Here is a 24,240-nt window from a genome sequence, read left to right as displayed (position 1 = left end):
AGCCCCCTCTAACGACAGGTGGGGGTAGCTGACTGCTGCTCTGTGGGCATTAAGCTGTGTTAACCTTGTGTGTCACACAGGCCTGTCCCCTCCCTATCTGCAGCGTGCTACGCGGGCGGCCTACTTGCAGCACCCGTGCCGCAGGCCTCACCCCCGATCTACAGGTAAGACTTTGAGGACAGGGAGCCAACGGGGCTGAGGTCCTGAGGTGTTTCCTGCTGCAAACAATGAAGGCTGGAAGAAATACAATGAAGAACACGAGCGGGTAAGAAGAGCTTTTTAAACTGGAGGCGAGCAGCCCCCAACAACCTGGCTGTGCCGACGTCCAGCCGAAGCACGAGGCACGCCCCGCTCAAAACACTAACAGCCAGACAGCAGCCCCCATTTCCGGTTCCTGTCCCCCACTTCCGTCCCGTGAAACTCGGGGCAGAACCACTTCCGCCCTCACCACTGCGAATGTCCTCTTAAGGAACCGGAAGTTGTCTACTTCCTCTTACCGGAAATACGTCACCAGCACACTACCCAGGGTGCTCGGAGAGACGCTTGTTTCTGGTTCTGAGTGGCCTCTTTCATTGGTTGGTTCTTCAGGGCTGTTGCTCGGGGTGACGCGCCGCCCGGCAGTGATTGGTAGGTGTGTGCGTAGGCGCAGTCGGAGGACTCTGCTATGGCGGGGGAGAGCGTGGTGTTCGTGACCGGCAACGCCAAGAAGCTGGAGGAGGTGGGGGAGGGGCGTTTGGCGGTGGAGGCAAGGGGCTCTGGCACCTCAGGCAGCGTCATAGTTAGAGACCAGAGTCAACGCGGGGTGGGGCAAGGCAGGCCGTGCCCCTGGGAGCCAAGGATCCAGGCTGCTCCTGGGCACAACAGGCACCGGCTCCCCTACTGCTGCTGGGTCAGCGCCAGCCCCCCAGAGCATTGTGGGCACCAGGTCTGTCACGTTCATCTGCACCTGGGCCTGAAACCCCACGCAGAAGAACTGGACTCTGCCCTGCAGCATTCTTCCCCGAATAGTCCCAGATCAGTGCATGTCTCGGAGCCAAGTTACAATCTGCTAAACTGAAGACTCTGCTTGGAGATTTGTATTTTAAGTGAACCGCATGGCTATAGGACATGACCCAGAGGGGTGATGTGGCTGAGGGCCTATCTAAGATCACTAATTAACAGAGTTAATTTACCTGTAAAAAAAACAAAAAACCCCTGCTTTGCTGAGCATTTCTTTACCCAGACTCTACTATGATTTTTTTTCCCCCCAGATAAAAGTCTTGTCCAGTATTTTTTTTCATGGCATTTATCTAAAACTTAGACAAGTGATCTTTACAAAATATAAAAGTTACTGTAGACAAGCTGTTTACATCCTAACCTCTGCCACTGTTCTCAGACACTAAATGGTTCGACTTCCTGGCAGTGGTGATGCATGTGCACCCCCGAGAGCGCTGGTGCACCCCTGACAGCCAGTGTTCCCCACTTAGGCCACTGGAGGCAGGCAGCAGCACTGGTGCCCCTGCCCCCCAACTCCAAGAGTGCTGGCTGGGGAGTAGGGGCACCGGGAGAAGCCCCGGCTGCACTCTCGAGTGGCACAAGTCAGCTGCAGGAGGATGTGTTATCTCCCCTGCCCCCTTCCCCCAGTTGCTGACTGGCCGCTGGGTGGGGAGAGGGGGGCAAGTGCTCCCCCCGACTAAGGAGGCACCAGTTGCCCATGCTTCCTGGGGGTTTTTTCTTTCTTTAAATCTTTCTTGTCCCACAGCATAAATCAGATATTTCCTTTAAGACATGACTATTCTCATAGGAAAAGAGAAATATAATATGGTCCAGTTTACATGGACTGTGGGGAATTACCTTCCTCTGTAACGGAGGGTGGGGGCATGGCCCTCTGTCCAGGATCCCTTAAGAATATGTAAACCTTTTATAAAAGCAGGAGGTTGGCTGTTGTGGTTCTGGCTTTACCTGTGGTAGGTTAGGGTGTTGTGTCCTGTGTTGCATCTGGGTTAACAGGGTAGTTTTACAAAGAGTTTAGATTATGGATTTGTGTGAGATGGTTTGAATAGGGATGATGCTGCCTCAGGCAGGGGGCTGGATTAGATGACCTCTGGAGGTCCCTTCTAGTCCAATTTCTCTGTGATGTCTATGAACAGATGGATGCCATCTTTCCTCAGAATTATCTGAAGGATCTTTCTTTTTCATTCTAAATAGGTCATTCAAATTCTAGGGGATAAGTTTCCGTACAGTCTGGTTGCAAAAAAAATTGACTGTAAGTGCACAGTTTTTTTCACTTGTTAATTGCTGACATTTTAAAGGCCTAGTAGCCATGTTTCAAATGATTCCCTCCCAACTTTTTTTTCCAGTACCAGAATATCAAGGAGAACCAGATGAAATTTCCATTCAGAAATGCAGGGAAGCTGCAAAACAGGTAATTTCCTTTTTCTTTTTACCACTGTCACAGGTTTTATTATAACATTGCTTCAGAGTAATCAACGGTTTTGCTTAAACGGCCTGCTATGACCAACAAGCATAACAAGGCACTTTTTGGCTAGTGGAAAATTAAATGCTCATGAACTGACTGGGTCCAATGGAAGGGACTCAGGATATTTAAATATAGCTATAGAAGAATGTATCACTGCCCTTAGGGGAATCCAGGTGTGGCCCACAAAAGGACTGTATCTGACCTGTGAACCAGCACGGTAGTGCTGCCACGTAGCCGCAATCAATGGCAGGGAGATCCATGATGTAAGGTGCCATGCAGTGGCATGTGGCAGAGACACAGATTGGTGGCAACTGGCCTACCTTAAAGCTTGAATTAACAAACTTCATTAATTTGGCTTGCTGCATCTCAGAGGATGGCCTGCCTTAGATCTTTTTCTGATCTGATACAAGCTGAGAATGAGGTCAGCTTAGTTGGTTTGGGAGAATGCTGCTACAAGGATCTCCATCTCAGGCAATTCATATTCTTGTCTTTGTAGCACAGGAACAATGTAAAGCATTTTGAGTGTGTGATCTGTAGTCTTCTGGCCTCCCATATCCCTAGAACACAGTTCATACCTGTTTGTGAACTGACAGGGCTCCTTTATTTCTACCTTATTGATGGGTAATGATGTTGCACCCTGTTAGCCTCTGATTTTAACAGGGTTCTTTAAAAAGAGCCTGTAAGAAATTTTTTTTCCAAAGACAACTTGATTGTGGATCTGATGAAAGACATCAGTGTGGACATGCAAAAAAACCCCTCCTTTTTCAGATTCTGTCATTCCCCAATAAAGAAGGAAGGGGCCCACATGAATTATTCAGATTAGCTCTGCTCAGTGATCTAAAGCAAAACTTTTTTCTGCTTTGGTAGTGTGACTACCAGCTATTGGTGGTAGGAATCACAGGCTTTTTCACCTGCTTTCTCATATATAGCCTCAAATTTAAGGAGTTTTGGTGCTTTGTTCTCATGAAGCTCTTAGCATTTTGTGGAAATAATGGTGGTAAGAAAAAAAGCCAACTTTGGAAAACACATTGTCCCCTTGAATCTAATGATTCTCTTTCTATTCCTTCTACTCTGCAGATCCAGGGACCTGTTATAGTAGAAGACACTTGCTTGTGTTTCAGTGCCTTGGGGGGACTCCCAGGACCATACATGTAAGTGAAGCTGAAATTCATGTATACAGTTGTGCAATAAAATGAGATTGTTGGGAGTGCTTCATACATGGCTTTCAAAACTCCTTGAACTCTCTTCTACGTTGCTGTTGTTCTAGCTCCTACAACTTCAGCTCAGACAAGGAGGATGGAGATAAAATTTGTACTTAGGTGTTTCTTGTTTTTATGTATGTTACTCAAAAATTATTGCTTGTGAAATGATGTACTCCGAAACTGCTGCTCCCTGCCCCTGTACCCATCTTTTGGCCTGGCCTTGCAGAGGAACCCACATGAATGGATCTTTGCACCAATTCAGACATCACCAGCAGGATCAGCTTTTGTGATTGGACAAAAATCATCCCCAACACAACTACATCAAAGTTATTACACCAAGGAGGAATTCTGCCCATTATGCTTCAGCTACAGAGAAAGAGCTACTATAATCATTTTTTAAAAAATTCAAGTCACAGGATTTGTATTACTGCATAATGGGAATCTTGAGACTGTTGTAGTTCAGTGTGTAACAAGATTTCCAAATGTAGAGGCTTTTAACTAGGCTAACAAAGTTCTGCCTTGTATCTTGGCACTGTCTTTTATTTTACAGTTTCTTTAACATTATCTCTGCTTATTCAAGGTACTAGTGCAGGAAAGAGAGAAGCTGGCATATGACTATATTGCAAGATGATTCACATGACTATAGGACTGGGCATAAGATCACTCTCCCAACATGAATGAGTTCAGTTAGCTAGTTGACAGGAAAGAGCTGATTTAATTGCCACTTGTGATGTGCCCAGAGTTGCACAGCAACTTGAGAGAAACCCAGCTCTCCTGAGTTCCTTAGGTCAGCGTTTTGCAACCCCTGAGTCACGACCCAAAAGTGGGTCACAAGAATATGTGAAAGGGCCACAAACAAACTTTAAAAATGGATCAAGCTGTAAAAATGGATTCTCTTGTAAAGAAGAAAAACATGGGAGCCCATGGGTTTTCCCTTGGAGGCTGACACAGTTCCAGCCTGCAAGGGGCTGTCTGGGGCCCCCTGTGCCCCACACACACTCTCCCTGGCCCACACACTTGGGGGCAGAGAGCACCAGGTTGGGCATGAGAGGCTCTGGGTCAGCACTGGTCATCAAAGTTTACAAATGGGTCTTGGTACAAAAAAGATTGAAAACAAATAGCAAAAGAATTTTAGGCCAGAAAGCTACAGAAGCATGCATTTAAGAAACAGGATCAGATTTTATAGTGAACTTGAAGATGGTGGACCTATGAACCTGCACAGAGCTCCACTGATTTTAGTATTACTCCCAGGAGTGCCTGACTTCCTGGTGTGATGGGTAAATTAGTATTTTGTAGCACAGGATTGGTGGTACTAGGAAAACTGTGAGAAGAGAACCCTCAGTAGAACGTTACACTAGAAATGTTTCCATTGATGATAGCAATGACCCAAAAGTAACTTCCAACTGACATTTGTTCTCTTTTTCTTGTTTCAGAAAATGGTTTCTAGAAAAGTTAAAACCAGAAGGTATCTCCCTCTGAATTATTGTTCAATGTCACTTCCTGATCAATGATAGCAGGTTCCTGGGAAAGAATGCCACCTTGCAGCAACACAATACAGATCTCTTTCCCTTCAAGGTTTTCATGCCATTCTCCTTGCCTGGTTCTCTTTCTCTCTACCTCTCTGTCCTTAGCCCTCATCTTCATCCGTACCTTGTTACAAATGAGCTCATCTGCATAATAACTTCTGCAGCTGTCTCTGTGTTGATGACTTGCTGGGCCTTGCAGCTAAATATTTCATTACAAGGGTATTCAGCTCAGGCTTCCTGTCTATCCCAAGACATTACTTTTTGCTAGATAATAGTCACAAGCGTGTTCAATGGGAAATAGACTGACTGAAAGTGATGGCGATGTAGTGTCATTAATATCAGATGAATAAATCTTCAGTAGAATCCACTTAAGACATCTGTAGGCAAGAACATAAGACCATGAGGCAGGCATCCATTTAAATCATGCAAATGGCTTCATATTATGCAAAGCTATTTCAGAAAATAATGACAATTTCAGAATAAAAACATTTTGTGTGCAGTGATTATTTGCTGGACAACATGACTTCTCTACAGTCATAAATGGTGAGTTCAGCAATGCTGCCCTCAGTTATGTATTTTTCCTTCCCCCCCATGTTGTTTAGTTTCCTACTCATTGTACACCAAATGGTTTTATTTCAAAATGGCTGTTACATTGGGCTATATCAAATGGTTTTTATATTAAAGCTATTACTTAGACTGATTCAAACACACCTATTAATTTCTGTGGGAATAGCATGCTCTCACCTGATTCAGGCTCCTTACTTTATTACTCGGAGCACATTGCAGCTAATAACACTCTTGAAATTGACAGGATCTGTGCATTTGAAGGTTGAGTATAAGTGGTTGCGATGGGTTAAAAGGATCAAGCCCCCCATTCCGCACATCAGCGAATACAGGTTTTGATTATCTGACTAGGGAATTAGACACACAGGGATTTCCCAGCACTTTGAAAATAATAATTAACCCCCTTGTAAGATTGCTGGAAGTGCTGCAAGTAGAATGCAGGTATCCCAGTCACTGGTCTCCTGAATTAACCACAGGGCACCCCATTTGTTGTCCATGTAATATGATCACCCTAGTTAGTGTGGGTACAGTATGCAGGAGGCCAAGCCACAGGTTGCCAGATATTACTTACTTGATGTATTGCATTTCCTCCAGTTCTTCACAAATCACTTCTTATCAGTGGCATTTAGTTGACAGAATACCTGTTTTGTTTCTTAGGACTGTACAAGCTGCTGGCGGGGTTTGAGGACAAGTCTGCCTATGCTGTTTGCACCTTTGCGTTCAGCTCTGGAAACCTGGAGGACCCAGTGAAGCTGTTCAAAGGCAAAACTTATGTAGGTATTCACATTGCTGTACAGATACAGGTGGCTCACCTGTATTGGGATGTCTGTGTCCATATTTAGTTACCTAAATTTGTGACCTTGTTTTTTCAGTGGATCCTGTGCATCTGCAGCTCCCATAGATTTCCATGGAAGCTGAGTGTTCAGCTCCTCTGAATATCAGGCTATTTATCTTGGTGTCCAAGAGGACCCAGGTTTGGCCCAAGGTTCTGAATGTTCAGTGGTGTTCCATAAGCTTGGTGGCCTGTGCAGTCCTCCAGGACCCTGACAGCTATAAGCTAAATGTCTAGTTACACCATGACAGTCAGCTAACACCAGTTCCCAAGGCCTTTTATGTAGCTATGTCTAACTCATATTTGGGGGTTGCTTTTCCTCTCAACTCTTTCTAACATGGCCATAACTTCCTGGTACTGAGACGCACAGAAATGAACAGAGCTGCACAGCTGACTTGTCTTGTCTGGATCTATCCACAATCTTAACTCCACCCAGCCTTTAACCTTGTTGCAGTTCCTCTCTCCTGATCCCCCAGTATGTTTTGTGTAAAAGAAGGCAGGCTTATTTGGGCTGACTCGTTCAAATGTTCTAGGATGGATGTGTTTATCAGAGGCAGTAGCGAAGGTTAGAGGGACATGCAGGAGGGATGCATATGGGTATGAAAGGGTGGTGCACTGAAATCTGGTGGTCTGCACTGGTCTTGTCTTGGGAAAACGCTAATATTCTGTCAAGCATTGGGCTCTTGATTGTTTCAAAAAGCAGGGATCAATGTAAAATGTTACTGAGTTTGTTTTCAGTACGTGAGAATCTAGAAGGTAAATGTTACAAAAGGTGATGAAAAACTTTTTATTTCTTCCTCCTTGAATTGGCAGGGTCACATAGTTGAACCTAGAGGCCCCAGAGACTTTGGCTGGGATCCATGCTTCCAACCTGATGGTTATGAAAAGACGTAAGTGACTTTTCTGTGTTTTTTGAAGAGCAGGCAGCAGAACTTGTGTTAAGTATTTGCTACCGTATAAAGTGGAACCTGCTGACTGCAGATTTTGGTAAAGAGAAGGTGGGATGGGATTAAAATAAAATCCTGGCTCTATGAAGCTCTGGTTGAAGTGTGGAGCAGTACTCCCTACCTCAGTCCATCTCAAACTTCTAACGCATTAGGACAAAAGAAGCAAGTTGTTCAGCATATTGTTGTTTCCTGTCATTCCAGCTTAGGACCATTCACAGACTAGTGAGAAGCAGCTGCTGGTTCCTCTGTCTCTAGTAGCTGCTAATATTGAGATTGTTGAAGTTCACTGTACAGTTTTTTGGTTGTTTTTTTGTTTTTTTTAATTGAATCTGAACCTAGGTAAGCTGCATCTGTCTGTAGCATTGAAGAAATGGGTTGCATGGAAGGCCCGATTTTTTTTGTACTGAATTTGGGCAGTCATTTACAGTAATGTGAAGTAGCTTTTTGTTAGTGAAAATGATTGCACAGGGCAGCAGAGATTCAGGTGTGTGGTCTGAGAGACACTTTCATTCTACTGTAAGATTTTCTCCATAATTAAGATATGTTCAGTCTTGTGGCCTCTCAATATGGTAAGAGAAAGAGCTTAGAAAGCAGAACTTGCCAAGAGAATGGGCTTTAGTTACAAGCAGAAATTACATTACGGCAGGCTTTATGATGAGAGAGAGTCCATAGTCAACATAGATGACAGCATCTGTCTATATAAGACATTCAAGGGTACCGCATCTGAAAATGAATACAGTCGGTCATAAAAGGCATATTTAAAGCTTAGCATTATGAGAACAAATGGAGAGGCATTTGTAGTTATAGTTTAGAATTCTGCTTTGTTGGATCTATGAATTTTCTTATTTTCTTATTTTTCCTAATCCCCAGGTATGCAGAATTGCCTAAAGCAGTGAAGAATTCCATCTCTCATCGCTATAGAGCACTAAATGAACTCTCCAATTACTTCATCCAGCAGAGTAACTCAACAGATGCCACCTCCAGTCCCAGTTAGTTTTTTCTTTGGAGCCTTTACTTCATACAGAAAGCTCTGTGTAAAACGTAATGTCCATTTGTAGTTGTTTGTACAGTGTGTACATTAAAGCTATTCATTTTAAAGCCATGAATAGGTTGTGTTCTTCCATTTCTTTTCTTCTGAAAAGCACCTGCAAAAGGTAAGAGATCTATATTGTTTTTTAATTGCTGAAGCGCTCACACAAACATTTTTATATCATTAAAATCTCACAGCCAGTTTGAACAATTTGCTGAACTCTTTTTCTGATTTTTGTGGGATTGGTTTATTAACCATGATTTTGGCAGGTTATGAAATAAGATCAGTGAACCAACTGTTGCACAAGATTACGACTGGATGGTAGACCTGTACGAAATAGCTAGTATTCGCTTTGGATTTGGCCGATTTTGAGGGACAGTGATTCGATTCGGCGATTCGAATCACTGTCCCAAATTGATTTGGCTGAATCTGATTTGGAGATAATCAGCGGAATCTCCAAATCACACAGGCCCCACCCACCCCAGCTCCTGGGTCTTTGAAAAAGAAAAAAAAAAAGCCCCAACTTACTGGCTGCTGCCAGGTGGGGAGCGATTCCCCACTACCCCCCACTGCCTTACGGGGGCTCTGTCACAAACCCCCCGACCCCTGCCTGTTCCCCCAACCCCCGCTATGGCTGCCTCACTCACCCCAGCTCCTGGCCCTTAAAAAAAACCAAACAAAGCCTCAACTCACCAGCTGCTACCTGGCAGGGGGGCAATCCCTGCTGCCCCACACTGTGTGAGCCCCCAGAAGCCCTGAAGCTGCAGCAGCAGCCAGTGAGTTGGGGGAGGGGGGGCAGCTACTGGGGGGTTTTCCTTAAAGGGCCAGAGCTGGGGTGGGCAGGGCAGCCACGGGGGGGGGACTGGGGGAGTAAGCAGGGGTCATGGGCTCATGATAGAGCCCCCAATGCAGCATGGGACAGGAGGGGGCAGCAGGGATCACCCCCTACCTGGCAGCACCCAGTGAGTAGGGGCTTTTTTTAAAAGGGCCAGGAGCTGGGGCAGGTGGGTGGGGCAGCCATAGGGGGGGCTGGGGGAGAAGGCATGAGATGAGGCCTGACAGGAGTCCCCACTACGGTCCCCTCCCTGCTCCTCCAGGGCCCTCTCCCTTGCCCCATACTTACCAGCTTGGAGCCTGGGTCCAGCACCCTGTTGCAGCAGGCGGGGGCTGCCCAAATCACCAAAGCTCTGAATCTTTTCCAAATAGATTCACAGAGCTTCAAATTAATTTGGAACTTTTAAAGTGATTCCCTGATTTGATTCAGTTTTGGAGATTCAGCCACCAATCTCCAAATCAAATCAGCACCCAAAGGTTTGCACAGCCCTACTGGTTAAAGCAATCACCTTCTCTTTCTCAGGTTGTGCGTTTTAATCTTACTAGCTAAAATGTCCTATTTCTTGTTTATAGTAAACGTATCTGATTCCTAGCTGACATCTTGCATATCTACATGGACATGAAATACAAGGTTACTCATGTATCAAGAAGAAACTTGCAGCAGTGGTTTGCTGTATATTGTTGGAATTAAACATGCCATAAGTTCTACTCAACTTGAAAAAAACTGCAACTGCTTTAATAAATGAATTGTTTGTAGCATCTGCAGTAGCCAGTGTACCCTCAGTTATCACACTCCCATGATTCTCTGCTGGTATTCTGTTGAGTCTTAAATGTTGGAATACTATTTTTTCCCCCCTTCACAATACTACACTTCATCAAAATTCCAATTCCTTCTGCACTGAAACTAGTAAGCCTGGATTACAGCACTAGAAGAACAGAAGAACTCTATAAGTACAAGTAGTATGCACCAATAAAATCTAGGTGCACAAATAGGTCATTGTTTATGGCCAAGTTTGCATAAGCAATGGTGTGAAATCAGAATATTGTATTAGATCTCCTCAGACTCCTGGCAGAATGAGAGGTGGCTAGATAGATTGGAGAGAATTACCTGGTATGGTTGTGCTTCTGGTTAGAAGGAAAAATAGCACTCTTGAAAAACTTCCTGGTATTTATTTGGTAGAAAGCCTTATTTCCCATCAAACCAGTATTGCCTACACTGGGTAGGTATCATACTGGTTCAGAAGGGGTATGAGGCAGAAGGATGATATAATGAGAGTAGATGGGAAGAGGTACATCTTCAGATCCATCACCCACAGGCACATCCTGTCTCCTTCCCTCTTTGATCCTGTTGAGGTCTGCAATGTAGACACCCATGTAAAAAGCTCCTGTGCCATTTGTTCTGATTGTACTCAACCTTAGGTGGGAAAAAGCATGCCTGGCCTGCTGTCCTTGTTACGAGTCCCACAACTGATGGGGCTCAGTGCATGCAGTGCTGCTCCGGCTACAAGCTTTGTCAACTGCAGGGCTCACAGCTGTGGTACCTTACTACTGATACAGGGGGAGCCTGGTATCATGATCCCAGGCTCCCTCTGCACCAGCGATAGGGCGTGATTTTTATCGGAGGGAAGCAAAGCCGCAGAGCTGGGCAGCCTGGAGATGCAGCTCCCACAGCGCAGCCACAGCTGTGGGCCCTAGAGGGCGGCAGGTACCGCACGGGGCAGAGAGAGCTGAAGTTACACTGAGCACTGGCGAGGCGTGGGGCCGAAGCCGCCTCACCTACACGGAGGGACAAAGTGGAAAGCAACTGCCCGGCTCTATGGAGACTGCGGAACCTCACGCCAGAAAAGGGGTGGGGGGGGACTAACGAGCCAATAGGGAAAGAGCCGGAACAAAGAAACGTCCAATCAGCTGCGAGAAGCGGACTCAATGGGGAGACACCAAACCCGGATATAGTCCCAGCATTCCACGAGCGAGCGTTGTGGGGGGAGTTGCGCGTGCGCGGGGGCGCCTCCGAGAGCGGGCTGTGGTCGCGGTTGCCCCGTGCTCCCTCTCGCCGCCCGCGTGCGAGCTGCGGCTCCCGGCGGCCTCGCCATGAGCCTGCTGCCGAAGAGCACCAAGGAGTTCGGTTCTGCCCAGTACTGGGAGCGGTTCTTCCAGCAGCGAGGGGAGAAAGCCTTCGAGTGGTACGGGACCTACCTGGAGCTGTGCGGGGTGCTGCACAAGTACATCAAGCCCCGAGACAAGGTGAGCAGGGGAGGAGGGCAGGGCGCAGCCGGTGCCAAGCAACTCTGGTTATCTTTCCGTGGTATAGGGCCTTGACTCTCCCAACACGGTGGAGGAGGTGTAGCAGGGTCTGGGCTCTGCTGCTGTCCTATGCACTGGGGCTGAAGTGATCGCTGCTTCATAACCACAGCTGGATGCAGCCCAGTAGCAAAACCGAGGGCTGGTTAGAAACCTAAAGTGGCCCCGACCCATTGGGGAACAGGAGGGCTCCCCACCATCCTCCCTGGGGTGGGTAGGAATCCCCAAGCTAGGAGGTAGCTTCAGGGCAGAGCCCTGTGGGCCCTTTTCACTGCATCCAGATAAGGATCCCCTTCAAGTTATCACCTGTTTTGCCCCTGCTGTGTTAATAGCCTGTGCTGCTGTTGAAAGATGCTGACCAACAGGTAAACACTCATAACTCATCCTGGGAAACTTCTGGTAGGAGTACGGGGTTCCAGGGAGATGGCATGGATCCCCATATCCTAGCCAAACTTTAGTTCAGGTGCTTGTAGTCTGTCTGCTCGTGTTGGACCTGCAGCTGGGTTTCAGCTCTCTTCAGACGGCATATTGGTTAAGTATTTCTGCCACTCCAGTTTACCAATGGGGGTGTTTAAAATATACATGTTGGCTATGTTCTCTGTGGAGGTGTGTGGTGAGTTGTCTCTTAATATGTTTATTGCAAAGGCTTGGTTTGTAAGTGATGGGTAAATTTATCACCAGGGTTCCTGCTTTTCTCTGATTAAAACAAAAAATAAAAAAATAAAAAGCCCCCTATTTTTGGATTTTAAAAAAGTAACCCAAAATCCAAATTTTTCCATGATTAAAATGAAATGCCACTAAGATGCAAGTGTGTGCATGTGTATACACAGGTACCCCTCACTTAACAACATTTTGCTTCAAGTTGCGTTTTTCAAGAATGTAACTATGATATTAAACAAGGAGTAGCTGTATCTTAGTGGCATTGCATTTTAATCGTGAAAGAATGTGGATTTGGGGTTACTTTTTTTTTTTAATTGAAAAATTGGGGATTTTTTTATCGGAGAAAACCAGGATCCCTGTTTTGTCATGCAGAGACTCCACTATTGGTAGATCTCTGTGGCATCTGTTTATAAAGCACTTAGTCCTGTTTAGCCCAGTGGATACATTGTGTATTTCCAGGAAAGTAGCCCTATTATCTTTCTTAAAATTTCTCAGGTGCTCGTAGTTGGTTGTGGCAACTCTGAACTAAGCGAACAAATGTATGATGTCGGCTATGAGGACCTCGTGAACATCGACATCAGCGAGGTGGCAATCAATCAGATGAGGGAACGCAATGCAGGCAGGAGGCCAAAGATGAGTTATCTGCTGATGGACATGCTGCAGATGGATTTCAAGGATGCCCAGTTCCAAGTGGTGTTGGACAAGGGCACCCTTGATGCTGTCCTAACTGATGAAGAGGAGACCACACTGGAAAGGGTGGACAAGATGTTAGGAGAGATTGCTCGGGTTCTTCAGGTTGGAGGCCGCTACCTATGCATCTCTTTGGCTCAGGCCCATGTGGTGAAGAAGGCAGTGGCCTACTTCTCCCAGGAAGGCTGGATGGTGCGTATTCACCGGGTTGCAAGCAGTGAGGTTGGAGAAACCAGGGGACAGTTTGTCCTGCCTGTTTTCATCTATGTCATGACCAAATTCAAGAAGATCCCTGGTTCGGCTCTGCGGATCCTTGAGATCTGTGCCGATGAGCAGGACAAGCCAGTGCGAGTAGAAAGTGCTGAGCAGCTGGCTGAGGCAGTGAGGGAGAGACAGGACTACGCTCTGCTGCGCAACCAGCTAAACAAAAACCTGAGTGCAGGACATGTCTCCCTGGACCTGTATGATAAAGACAGCAGGAAACCTCGCTACACCCTGCATGTGGTGGATAGCCCATCAGTGAAACCTTCTCGGGACAATCACTTTGCCATCTTCATCAGTGAGTTTTGTTCCTTCCTATATTGTTTTGCATGGGATAATTCTCTGGTCAAGAATTTCAAGATAGGAAGGAGGACAAATAACCCCGTGGAAACCAGTGGCAAAACTCTCACTGACCTCATCAAGGTCAGGATTTTTCAAGTGGTGTCTAATGTTAGGCTTTGAAGTAGGAGCCTTACACCTGAGCACCTGCCCCCTTCCACTGACTTGTATGGGGGCTGAAGAGTGCTCAGTACTTCTGAAAATAAGGCCACTGTTCAAGGTGCCTCAATGAGCCCTAACTTTTGTGTGTGAAAAATTTTGGGAGTCTAGGATCAGAATAATAAGATGCCCTATATTGCCATTTTATCAATCTCTGCATTCATCATCACTTTATTATTGATAATAAACAGTGTAGGGTTTGTGAGTGGCCGCAGTCTGGGAGTCTAAGGGCTGATATAAATGGGCTGTATGACTGGTTAGGCTTACCTTCCCCATGTGGTACCTTTGGTGTGTTCTCTAAAGATGTTGTTAAAAATTGGGGTTTATTGCATCAGAGCTCATGATGTCTGGAGTGCAAATGCAGGATGACAGAATTGTTTCTCCTAATGGGTAGCATCTGATTCTACCACCTTTTATGTTGAATGGTACCTTAGCCCTGGGAAGAGCCCAACTGCTGGAGCTACTTCTGGAGGAAGGTACCACGTAGAAGGTACAGTTAAAGAATCTGTCTCCTAATAAGCAGAAGATGTCAGTAATGCAGTCTTCATTCTCATTAACTTCCTCTGTCCTGTTTTTATCTCCACCCAGTATAAATTAGCACAAAAAGGAATATGCCTATTTAATAACATAAACTTTGTCCAATTAATTCCTCCTTGTTTGTATGCGTGAAAAATGGTGCATCTGGGCAAGTAAGGAGCTGGATACAGAATCAGCAGGAGCTCCTGAATCTGAGACCTCTCTCAAATATTCAGCATTGCTTTGGTTGTCAAACATGTTGTCAGTAATAGTTGTAATTTGTTTGTTACTGTGGTAGACTTGTCTGTCATGAGTGTGTGGCATATCTGATTTTCTTGCAGGAGAAGCAACATACTCTCAGTCCTTTGTGCATACCAGGGTCAGGATTCCTGGATTGTAGTCCCTACTCTGCCTCTGATTCACTTTGTGCCCTTGGACAAGTCCCTTAAAAACCTCTTCATCTCAGTTGTCCTGTTTGTAACTTCAGGGCTCTGCTTTTATGAATGCTTTGAAATCTATACATGGAAAAGATCCTGAGGAGCATTAAGTATTATTTTGTTGACACTGACTCCAAGTAGGCAGCTTTTCCAGACAAGCAGGTCTTTATGGTGCAGGAACCACAAACCTTTTGTTTTATGAATATGATAGTTTTGGAGTCCCTTCCTCTGACTCACTGATGCATTTTCAGCTTATTGCAGGGCTTTAATGTGGCAAACAGAGAAGATCACAACTGTCTTCCTCTTTGGCATAATCATAGGAGGCCCCAAAGACTCCAGAAGCACACTGCATACTGGCTCTACCTTGATCCAAGCAGCATAGGGATACTGTGTGTTGGAACATGGTGTTTAGTCCAAGTTGCCCTTGTGCTGGGGAAGCAGGCAACTGCCTTGATCAGCCAAAGCACAAGGATTAAGATGAACCAGCAGGACCTGTAGTATTACCTGTTTTTTGTCTCCTGCTAGCAACCCCTTTCTCTAGTACCACAGGGCAGAGAAACTGAGTGGCTGTTTGGCATGGAGGATGGTCGGAAGCAGCTGGCTGTGAGTGCGGGGTTCAGGCGGCTCATCACAGTTGCCTTGCACAGAGATCAGCACTACGAAGGGATGGAAAGCATCCAAGCTGAGCTGTCGGGAAAAGTGATGGAGCTGGCACCACCTGGCCTCCCAGCCCATCAACAGGTGAGCTCCATTCTCAAAGGCATGCTCCACCTCCTAGGCATTGTCTCAGCACATCCTGCACCTTACAGCTTTTAATCTACTTCTTTCAATTCCTGCCCACTGGCCTGGACTGAGCCTACTCTTGGTTGCAAAAGCAGTGAGCTCTCCATATCTCTGTTTACAGTCAGGTTCTGCTTTTAACTAGAAATGGAGTCGAGCTGCAGCCCTCAGGTCTGATAGTGGTTGTGGGTTTTTGGATCTGGTGCAGCCTGGTATCCAGTTGCTGTTTTTATATATCCACTCCCACTCTGTTTCTAATCATTTTTTATTTCGTATAACTCTGGCTTTGGGATGCCTATTTTGGAGGTGAAGGGGTCTTACTTGAGAGACCTTATAGAAATCTGGTTCCTTTACAGTGTTTTAAAATGAGTTGTTAATTTTCAGTGTGCCTCTTGAGAATTGTGACCTTAATCTCTCCCACTTTATCTGGCTCTTAAGAGCCTTCCCTTACCTTGCTGTAGTTTTATTCCACCCTCCCTGAAAAGTGAACGATGTAGCTACTCCTAAGACAAGTTATTTATACACCTTGTTTCTTGTATCTGAATTAATATCTTGGTCATGGTAGCAAAAGCACTGGGTGAACTACTGTCACACAGACCTAATAATACTTCTCTTCCTCTCAGTTAACTGCATCGAATATCCTGCTAGCTCTTAGGATCCCTGTAGTTTATCCAGGCTTTCTAGGAGGAGGCATGGAAGAGTTTATTGTGACTCTTTAGATACCACTTGGTCAAACTTTGACTCTGTCAGTCTTTTGCAGGTGGAAGAAGAAGTGAGGCAAAACCAGAGTCTCTAATCCAAACCTTTCTCAAATTCCAGTAAATTCAGATTTGCTTTCTAAATCTCTCAAGAACACCCACTCTCACAAGATGGTGAGCCAAGATGTTAGAAATCCCATGAGAGTAACAGGTCTCATAAGACTATCCCCAACTTGGTTCAAAAGCTTTAGGGATAGCTTGACTACAGACTGACTTTGGATCTGCAACCCCAATTCTGAACCCCTTTGAACAATGCATTCAGTACTACCTTCTCACATCTTGCTCCTGGATGTGGACCAGTTAAGCCAGGACACACGGTGCTAATGATATGTTAGGTCTCCATTAGCCTATGTGGGGACTGGGGAGGGGAGGAGGAGATATTTTAAGTTGGGCATACCTCAGACTGAAGTACCACACTACTTTTTGTTCATGGCATTATTGTTTCAATGTTATTTTCAGTTGCAGTGTATAGGCCTGCAGCTTGTTCTTATCTCCTTTTGTGAGTTAGTTTTCCTCATTTTCTTCCATTTTTCCAGGTGCCTTTTCTGTCTGTAGGTGGGGACATTGGGGTCCGGACTGTTCAACACCGTGACACCAGTACCACAAGTGGGGAGTACGTTATAGAAGACGTGAAAGGGGATGAAATGTGTTACTTCCGTCGGCTCATCTTCCTCAGCAACAGAAACGTGGTGCAGTCAGAAGCCAGACTGTTATCCAGGGTACCCACCAAAGGTATGCAACTAAGAATACTGTATTCAGTGGTGTGGTAAGGAGCTGGGAAGAGTTGGAATGGAAGCAGAAATAGCTGTATGATTCTAGAGTAGCAGCAGATTTGATGATAATGTCTGGTATGAGGGACTCCAGGGAAGAGAATCACAGAAGCAAAGGAAAGAACCATATTGTATCCCTGATACTGTAGTTCATCCTATGGTCTGCTATGGCATTGTGCCTTAAGGCACATTCTCTGACTCCATTATCCCTTCTGATTTTACAGAGCTCTGATGGAGTTTCCACCACTCTATATAAACCCCTAAGAATAGGTGAGAGCTAGATGCTGAAAATAAGAGAGTAAAACTGAACAGTCCTGACTCAGTAAAGGAGAGCTCAACAGCTGCAGTAGCAACTATATCCCATTTGAATTTGCCCAACTGGACAGAGCTGTGCCCCAGAAACTCAGACCACCCCACTTCCTTGTTGAACAGCATTGTTTGAAGTCTTTGCTGTCCTTGACATGAAGATGGCTTTTGTGAGCACGGAGATGGTTAGCTGTGTTATTCTGAAGTCAGATGGAAGGTAGGGCAGGTTGGCACCTTGGAGACTGATTTAGAGTCATGAGCGTTCATAATCAACAATCTACTTCTTCAGAGGATAAAGTAGGTTGTTGCCTGCCTTGGCATGAGTAACTAGAGAGAGATTTTCCTAGACTAAAAGGGGTTTGTTGAGGAGAAGAGTGATATGGTCAGAGCACTGAGGAAGGAAGGGGAGGCTGGAAATGGCATTTGTCCAGGATGGAGAGGAACTAGCATAGTGTCAGAGGCTGGAGAGAATGAGGCTTTAGTAACCCAGTTGGAAAGTGGACGGTGTTGACTGTTTTTGGCATTCTTAGGGTGTCTGGTTGTCCCAAGCTGAAGCTAATTGTTTCCAGTCCCTCAGTGTTTTTGTCTGTCCATCTGGCCAATATCTTTTGTTGCTCAGGCCAAAAGAAACGAAAAAAGGACAAGAAGAAGCCTGTGTCTGCCTCTGCTGAGGTGTCCCCAGTGTCAGCTGCTCAGATGATCGACAAGAGCTACCTGTGCTGTGAACACCATAAGGCCATGGTCGCAGGCCTATCTCTGCTGAGAAACCCTGACGCCCTACCAGGTATAGTGCTAGTGAGTTGTTAAAGCCACGGGCCACCTGCCATAGCAAACGGAGGATGTGTCTTTAAGGTCTCCAGTGGTGTTTGCTTTGAACTTGGCTCAGTTGAATCAATTCTGGGTCATGAGGAGATAAAACAGTCAGTAGTTCAAGCTTAGTGGCAACATAGCCTGGCAGGCCTAGCAGATCCTCTGAGCCTGTTGCAGGTTTAAGTCTCTGTTGTCTCCAAGTCATGCTTTGGGTGGTTGTACTTCTTCATTCCAGAGGTGGCAGGGTTCAATGGTGTCATCTTTGTGTAATGCCGTTTCACCTTCCTTAGTCTGAAATGTGCTACAGAAACATAAAACACTTATGATGCAGTGACTGGGTCTAGTGTTTAGAGCAAGGGACCTGGGGGCAGGTAGGATTAGGATTTGCTGGTTTCCATCCCTTGTTCCCATACTAATTCATTATGTGAGTTAGCATCCCTGTAACTCAGCTTTCCTATCCGTGAAATGCTAAACTATCTCCATCAGGGTGAAGTTATGTTGGTTAATCTTTGTAAAGTGTTTTGAGTTTCCCCCAGTGGGATTCTTTATAGAAGCATAAAGTCTTGTATGCTTGGAAGAAAGCTGAGATCTCACTTGGGCTGTGTCCCCTGTCTGTTGCCAGGACACTTTCTTGATTGGATGCTGGGCTTCAGTTGGCATGGAAAAAAGTGGGTAACAATGCCACTATGTCCTGGTGCTAGGAGATACTTGAGTTAGTGTGTTGACCTGCTGTCTCTGCAGAGCTAGTCTGAAACAGTTTATGTCAGTAGGCAAGTGCTTTCAGGATAGTCCCCAGGAAGCATTCTGTGTGACCCAAAACCAGCTAGCAGTGCCTGCATGGGTGGCCTTAGCATCCTAAGGACATTTATGGACTCAGTCAAGTTGTAGTACTGCAGCTGAGTGGAGGGAAATAGCACAGTCCTGTTGTTGTCTGTATAGCTCTCTTTGTTTCTCGCTTTTGCTGAGTGCTCAGTAGAGGTGCACTGATGCATCAGTACATATTGTATTGGCACTGATGAAAGAAAAATGACGTTATTGGCAACTGGCTTTTTTTGGCTGATGGGGTCAGTAATGTCACTGATAGATGCTGCATGCATGTGCACAGCTGCAGCATGCCCACAGCCAGGAATGCAGCCTGCTAGCTTAGAGAGAGCAGCGTCCAATTGGTAAGTCTGTGGGGGAGGGAAGGGGCATGAGGGGGGAAGATCGAGGCCCCCATGGTGAGGGAGGATGTGGGGCTGGGACAGGTGCTGCACAGCTGGGGTACAGCCACTCTTGTAGAGCTGCAAAAATGGTAGAGCCATGTTGGTCCAGGACTGAATTGTCTGCTGACTTGGACACCTAAGCTATGCTGAGCTTCCATGCAATGAACTTCGCTTCTTATGCTTGTATCTTTCTTTTGGGGGTTGAGTTGCCAGTGGCAAGGTAATGTGCCCTTAGCAAAAGTGAGGCAAGGGAAATATGCACCAGGTCAGATGAAAAAAGGTGCCATGGGCTGTGTTTCAGGACTCTTCAGGGCCAGATGAAACCGTTATTAGAAGGCAAACTTTGCTTTTTATTATCTAAATCCAATCAACGGAGGTGTGAAGCAAGGGAAGCAGGATGAGACCACAATTGAGGGGTATGTTAAATCCAACTTTGGGATGTGGAGGGCAAAGGGTTTTGATTGTTCTTGGTCTGTAAAGCTGGGTTAGAGAAGTTGAGATGTATTTTGGAGATGGCACCTTCCATGCTCCAAATCTACCCCAGCAGCAACTCTGTTGCCCACTAAGTGCAGTGATGCTTCATGTGTCTCTCTCAGGCCTTGGAGCACGGGCGCTGAATTGCAGTGAAGTTTAATTTTCCTGTTTGCTTTTCAACTGCAGAGGCCCGGCTTGCGGTGCTGGTGATCGGTTTGGGTGGGGGCAGCTTGCCAGTCTTCATTCGTGACTATTTCTCCCAGTCCCACGTTGAGGTGGTTGAAATCGATCCCTCCATGCTAGAGGTAGCTACGTGCTGGTTTGACTTTTCCCAGGGAGACAGGATGCACGTTCACATCTCGGATGGATTGGACTACATAGCTAAGCTTGCAGCAGAAGGTAACAAACAGCATTCTGAGGCATTTGACACTTCTCACAGAGTTCCCTCAGCTGATGTACCCTCCCCCTAACAAATGGAGTGACAGCACCCTCATGGCTGCCTAGTGCCACTCCTGTGGTGACACCAACTGACAGACAGAGAAGAGTCCCTCCCTTGCCTGAACTTGGGCAGTGAGCCCAACCTTTGGGATCCCCAGCTCTAATTGTCCAAGCAATTTAGGGATGGGACAGGAGGGAAGGAGAAGCACAAGACAGGAGACTCCACTGAAGCAGGGGCCATCCATCATTACAGGGTTTCCCTTACTGCTTTATTTTAATAGGCAATTGCTATGAGTCTCACCCAACCCTTTCTCCATGACCTCTACTTCCCACCTGAAAGGGCACCCATAACAAAACAGACCTTTTATTCAGGTTGATTACACTCCAGGGAATTTCAGACCAGCAGAGATACCTTTCATCAGGCACAGGGTGACTGAGCCTGAAAGCTTGCTAAGAACTTTTTCCAACTACTCACTTGGTCTAATAAAAGATATTGCATCTACCCAAAGAACCTTGCCTAGCTTTCTGGGGAGTGCTTACCTTTCTGGGAAGCTGTAAAATGCCATTTCCCAGCATTTTAAAGGTTTCCTGGTAGTGTGAGAATTGGGCCAAACTCCAGTGTGGTTAATTGCATTCCAGCTGGTGACAGTTCCAGCTTGACAATCTCCTTTTGCTTACTTTGCTAATTGTTAAACAGCTGGTACATCCCACTCCAGTGGTAGATGCATTTCAGAAGAAGGAAAGCTATCCCCTGTATATCTGATATGCAAAGCCCTTTAAGAGTTCCTTTTGGATAGAGGGACTGTATACACAAAGGGAACTGATGGGTATGGTGGGGAAAAACATGCTTTACTGGAAGAAGCAGTGTGTTAGTTCAACTCAGCTCCTCAGCATCTTTGTAGATCAGGGGGTTTTGGTGCTTTTATCTAAAGCCAATACAATCAGCTATTATGTAAAAGCACCAAAAAAGCTCTGCTGCAGCACCTGATCTATACAGACATTGGACGAGCTAGGTCCAACTAATGCAGTGTCTCCTCTGGGCATGTGCTGGACTTAGCATGGGGGCATGTAGAGTGTAAAGTAAAGCTCTAGGTTTTTTGTGTGTTTTTTTTTTTTTTTTTTTTTTTGATTGGTTGGTTTGTTTTTAGTCTGTAAGCAGCCAAAAAGATTATTTACTACTTCAGCCACTTCTCCCATGACTGCAGCTGTGGCTGCTGCTGGCTTATCCAGCACTTGCTCTTCTTTTTTTTTTCCTTTGGGGGTGATGACTGGTTTCTGTTCTCCCTTTCACAGCACCAGCCCGATACGATGCTGTCATGTTTGATGTAGATAGCAAAGATCCCACATTGGGAATGAGCTGCCCACCCCAGGCTTTTGTGGAAAAATCCTTCCTGCAGAAGGTTAGAACCATCCTCGCACCAGAAGGTACGGAGCCGCTATCTTGCAGCCAGGCTGAAAATCTTCCCTTTGCATGTGCTCCAATGCCAATCTAGTACACTTACTCATAGTAATGCAAAGTGTCAGCATCTTTTGAAATATTGAGGAAAGCCAGTGTGACCCAGCAGTAAAAGCTGGGTACTGAGAAGTGGCACTCTTGTGTTCTTGTCCTGGTTCTGCCACACAGTTGCTGAGTAAACCTTCCGTGCCTTGGTTTTTCTGCTCTGTAAAACAGCTGGCAGCCCCCGTCTGAGGGGATTGTTGTGGCTTCATTTATTAATGTAGAGGGAGGTGCTGAATGGAAGTTGCCACTATTTCAGTACTGTCTCTTGCTGTGTGAGCAGGACCTCGCTTCACAAGTGGGCCTACTGATTGAACAGGGCTTCTGACAGAGTTCAGGGTTCCCTGCTGCAAAGAAGTCAAGGTCACAGTCTGATCCTGTATTGTTTTCTGCTTGATATTTGTGTATGGGGTTTCTCTGGGTTTGCTGTTGGTGCCAGTGCTCATGAATGTTTGCTGAACAAGGGTGGTGACGCCTCCAAGTGCTCCAAGTCCTGGGCACAAATGGAGGGCAGCTGGACTGTGAGTGTAGCATTGCTGCTGGTCCCAACATGTTGTACTCGGCTTGAGTGCCAGTCGAACCAGACCATGGTGTGCTGGGATTTGAAGCCTCTCAGCAGCATTTCTGCATTGGTGTACAAGGGGCAGGTTGCCTTTTAGTTACTCTGATACTAACCTGTCTGTCCTCTCTCTTGCTCCAGGAGTTTTTGTGCTCAACCTGGTGTGCCGAGACTCCTTGCTCAAAGACTCAGTTTTGGCTGTCCTCAAAGAGGTCTTCCCTCTCCTCTACGCACGAAGGATTGAGGGGGAGGTCAACGAGATTCTTTTTTGCAAGCTGCACTCTGAAGGGAAATTGGTGACCTCGGAGATCCTTGAAAGTGCCAGGACCCTGGAAAGGGCACTGAAGAAGCCTGGGCAAGCATGGGACAGCTCCTATGTTCTGTCTGACATGCTGAAGGCAGTGAGGATTGTGTGAGAGGGATGGCCCAGCCTCCTCAAAGGGCTATCCATCTAGTTATACTGTAGGTTTGAAGAGAGAGGGTAATGCTGTGTGAAGAGTGGTGCCCCTGACCTTGTGCCTCACAGAAGATTATCCCTGGGTCTGGAGTAGGAACAGTGCATCCACTGTAGCTTTTGAGAGTGGAGTTGAAGTCTTCGGAGTTCCCTTCAGGCTGCAGGATCTCTGGAATTAAAGGAGAATGACAGGTTGCTGTACAGCAGTGAAAGAAATTGGGCAGTCCTTCACTTTCCCAGCAGGGGCTCTTGGGCACTGATGAATGGAGTGAGAAGTTCCTTCCCATCTGCAAAGGCCACTGTGCCCTGGCACTGCAGCACTGTCCTTGCTAACTTGTAGAGGGTTCAGGGGAGGGGAACCAGGCCCTCTCTCTCTGCCATTTCAGCTATGTATTGCCTGGAGTGCTGCTACCATGTTCTCCTCCAGCTCTGAATGTGGGTAGTGAGAGACTTCCTTGTTCTTTTTGCTTTTTTAAAATAAATGTCTTTTTTTCCCTTTTTAGAAGTGGAATTGGGGAAGCAGGGACCTGCAGCCTGGGCAATGAGGGCAAAGGAGGGGGAAAGACCTGGCCATTAGCAGCAGTGGGAGCACAAGGGCCAAAACTGCTATGTTGTGGTGGGGGGGGAAGCAAGGAAAAGCCACCTTCATAATTGGAAAGCCCTCATCTGTCCTGACCCAAGTCCTACCTCTCCTGTGCCTGGGTTGGGATTCACCTGACTCGCTCCATCTTCCACCCTACAGACAGCTGTGTTACCAGGCTTGCCTGACTTGTGAACTAGACTTTCTCCTCCTAACTCCCACTTTAGCTTGCCTACATTCCTTACCCTGTAGTCTCTGGCCCTCACTATGGCTGCCTATACATGAGCTGAGAAGCTGCTCTGACCTGCTCCAACACACTGTAATTACAGCATACTTGATGAATTGAGTCTGGTGGAACGTGGTAATTAACACGTTCCAGCCAGCCCCTCTGCATTTTGTGTATCAGGGTCCCTGCACTTCAAAATGGCAGTGGGGGCACTTTAAAGATTGTTCAGACTTTAGATAAAGCACCCTGCTGCCATTTTCAAGCATGGGAATGCTGAAACATAAGACACACTCTGGGCACTTTTAATTAGAGGGGCTCTTGGAACCGCTCTAATTAAAGCACCCCCTGAGCACATGTAAAAATGCCATAGGTGTGCTGGTAGGACCTGTGCAGGGGCTGTTGAGTCTTCCTGGATTCAGATCTGAATTCTTTAGGCAGAATTTACTGTGAGTGATGCTTGGGTAAGTTCTTTTAGAGTCAGGTCCCCTGCAAATATTATAATACTAGATGTGATAGGAACTTAATAGTGAACAAAAGATGTGTCTGTTCAAAAAAAGCTCTTGGCTATCATGCATACATGCCTTCAGGAGCTTTCCATTGAGAAGAACGTGGCCAGCAGGGGGACC

The 24,240-nt window shown here is 46.2% G+C and overlaps 2 protein-coding genes across 3 annotated transcripts; both read left to right on the top strand.

Moving 5' to 3' along the window:
* The first annotated feature begins 625 nt into the window (after positions 1-625).
* Positions 626-8,635, top strand: ITPA (inosine triphosphatase). Its single transcript, XM_090049307.1, has 8 exons — positions 626-718; positions 2,188-2,245; positions 2,340-2,404; positions 3,536-3,609; positions 5,094-5,125; positions 6,408-6,523; positions 7,396-7,472; positions 8,400-8,635. Exons 1-8 carry the CDS (start codon positions 665-667, stop codon positions 8,521-8,523), a joined length of 600 nt encoding a protein of 199 aa, XP_089905433.1. The 5' UTR covers positions 626-664; the 3' UTR covers positions 8,524-8,635.
* A 2,726-nt stretch (positions 8,636-11,361) lies between these two features.
* On the top strand, positions 11,362-23,307 carry METTL13 (methyltransferase 13, eEF1A N-terminus and K55). 2 transcript variants are annotated; one of them, XM_090048270.1, is made up of 8 exons: positions 11,364-11,637; positions 12,850-13,603; positions 15,298-15,497; positions 16,831-17,026; positions 17,990-18,154; positions 20,046-20,258; positions 21,591-21,722; positions 22,496-23,307. In XM_090048270.1, the coding sequence occupies exons 1-8, from the start codon at positions 11,485-11,487 to the stop codon at positions 22,768-22,770; spliced, it is 2,088 nt and encodes a 695-aa protein (XP_089904396.1). In that variant the 5' UTR covers positions 11,364-11,484; the 3' UTR covers positions 22,771-23,307. The 2 variants fall into 2 exon arrangements, with proteins under 2 accessions (XP_089904397.1, XP_089904396.1); XM_090048271.1 differs by lacking the exon at positions 20,046-20,258 and having other exon boundaries at positions 11,362-11,637.
* Positions 23,308-24,240: the final 933 nt, after the last annotated feature.

This window comes from Crocodylus siamensis, chromosome 5, assembly GCF_052110815.1.
Source record: "Crocodylus siamensis isolate JL-2025a chromosome 5, ASM5211081v1, whole genome shotgun sequence".
NCBI classification, from domain to species: Eukaryota; Metazoa; Chordata; order Crocodylia; family Crocodylidae; genus Crocodylus; species Crocodylus siamensis.
Note: the sequence above shows the minus strand (reverse complement) of the source record. Positions and strands in the feature narration are given on the sequence as shown.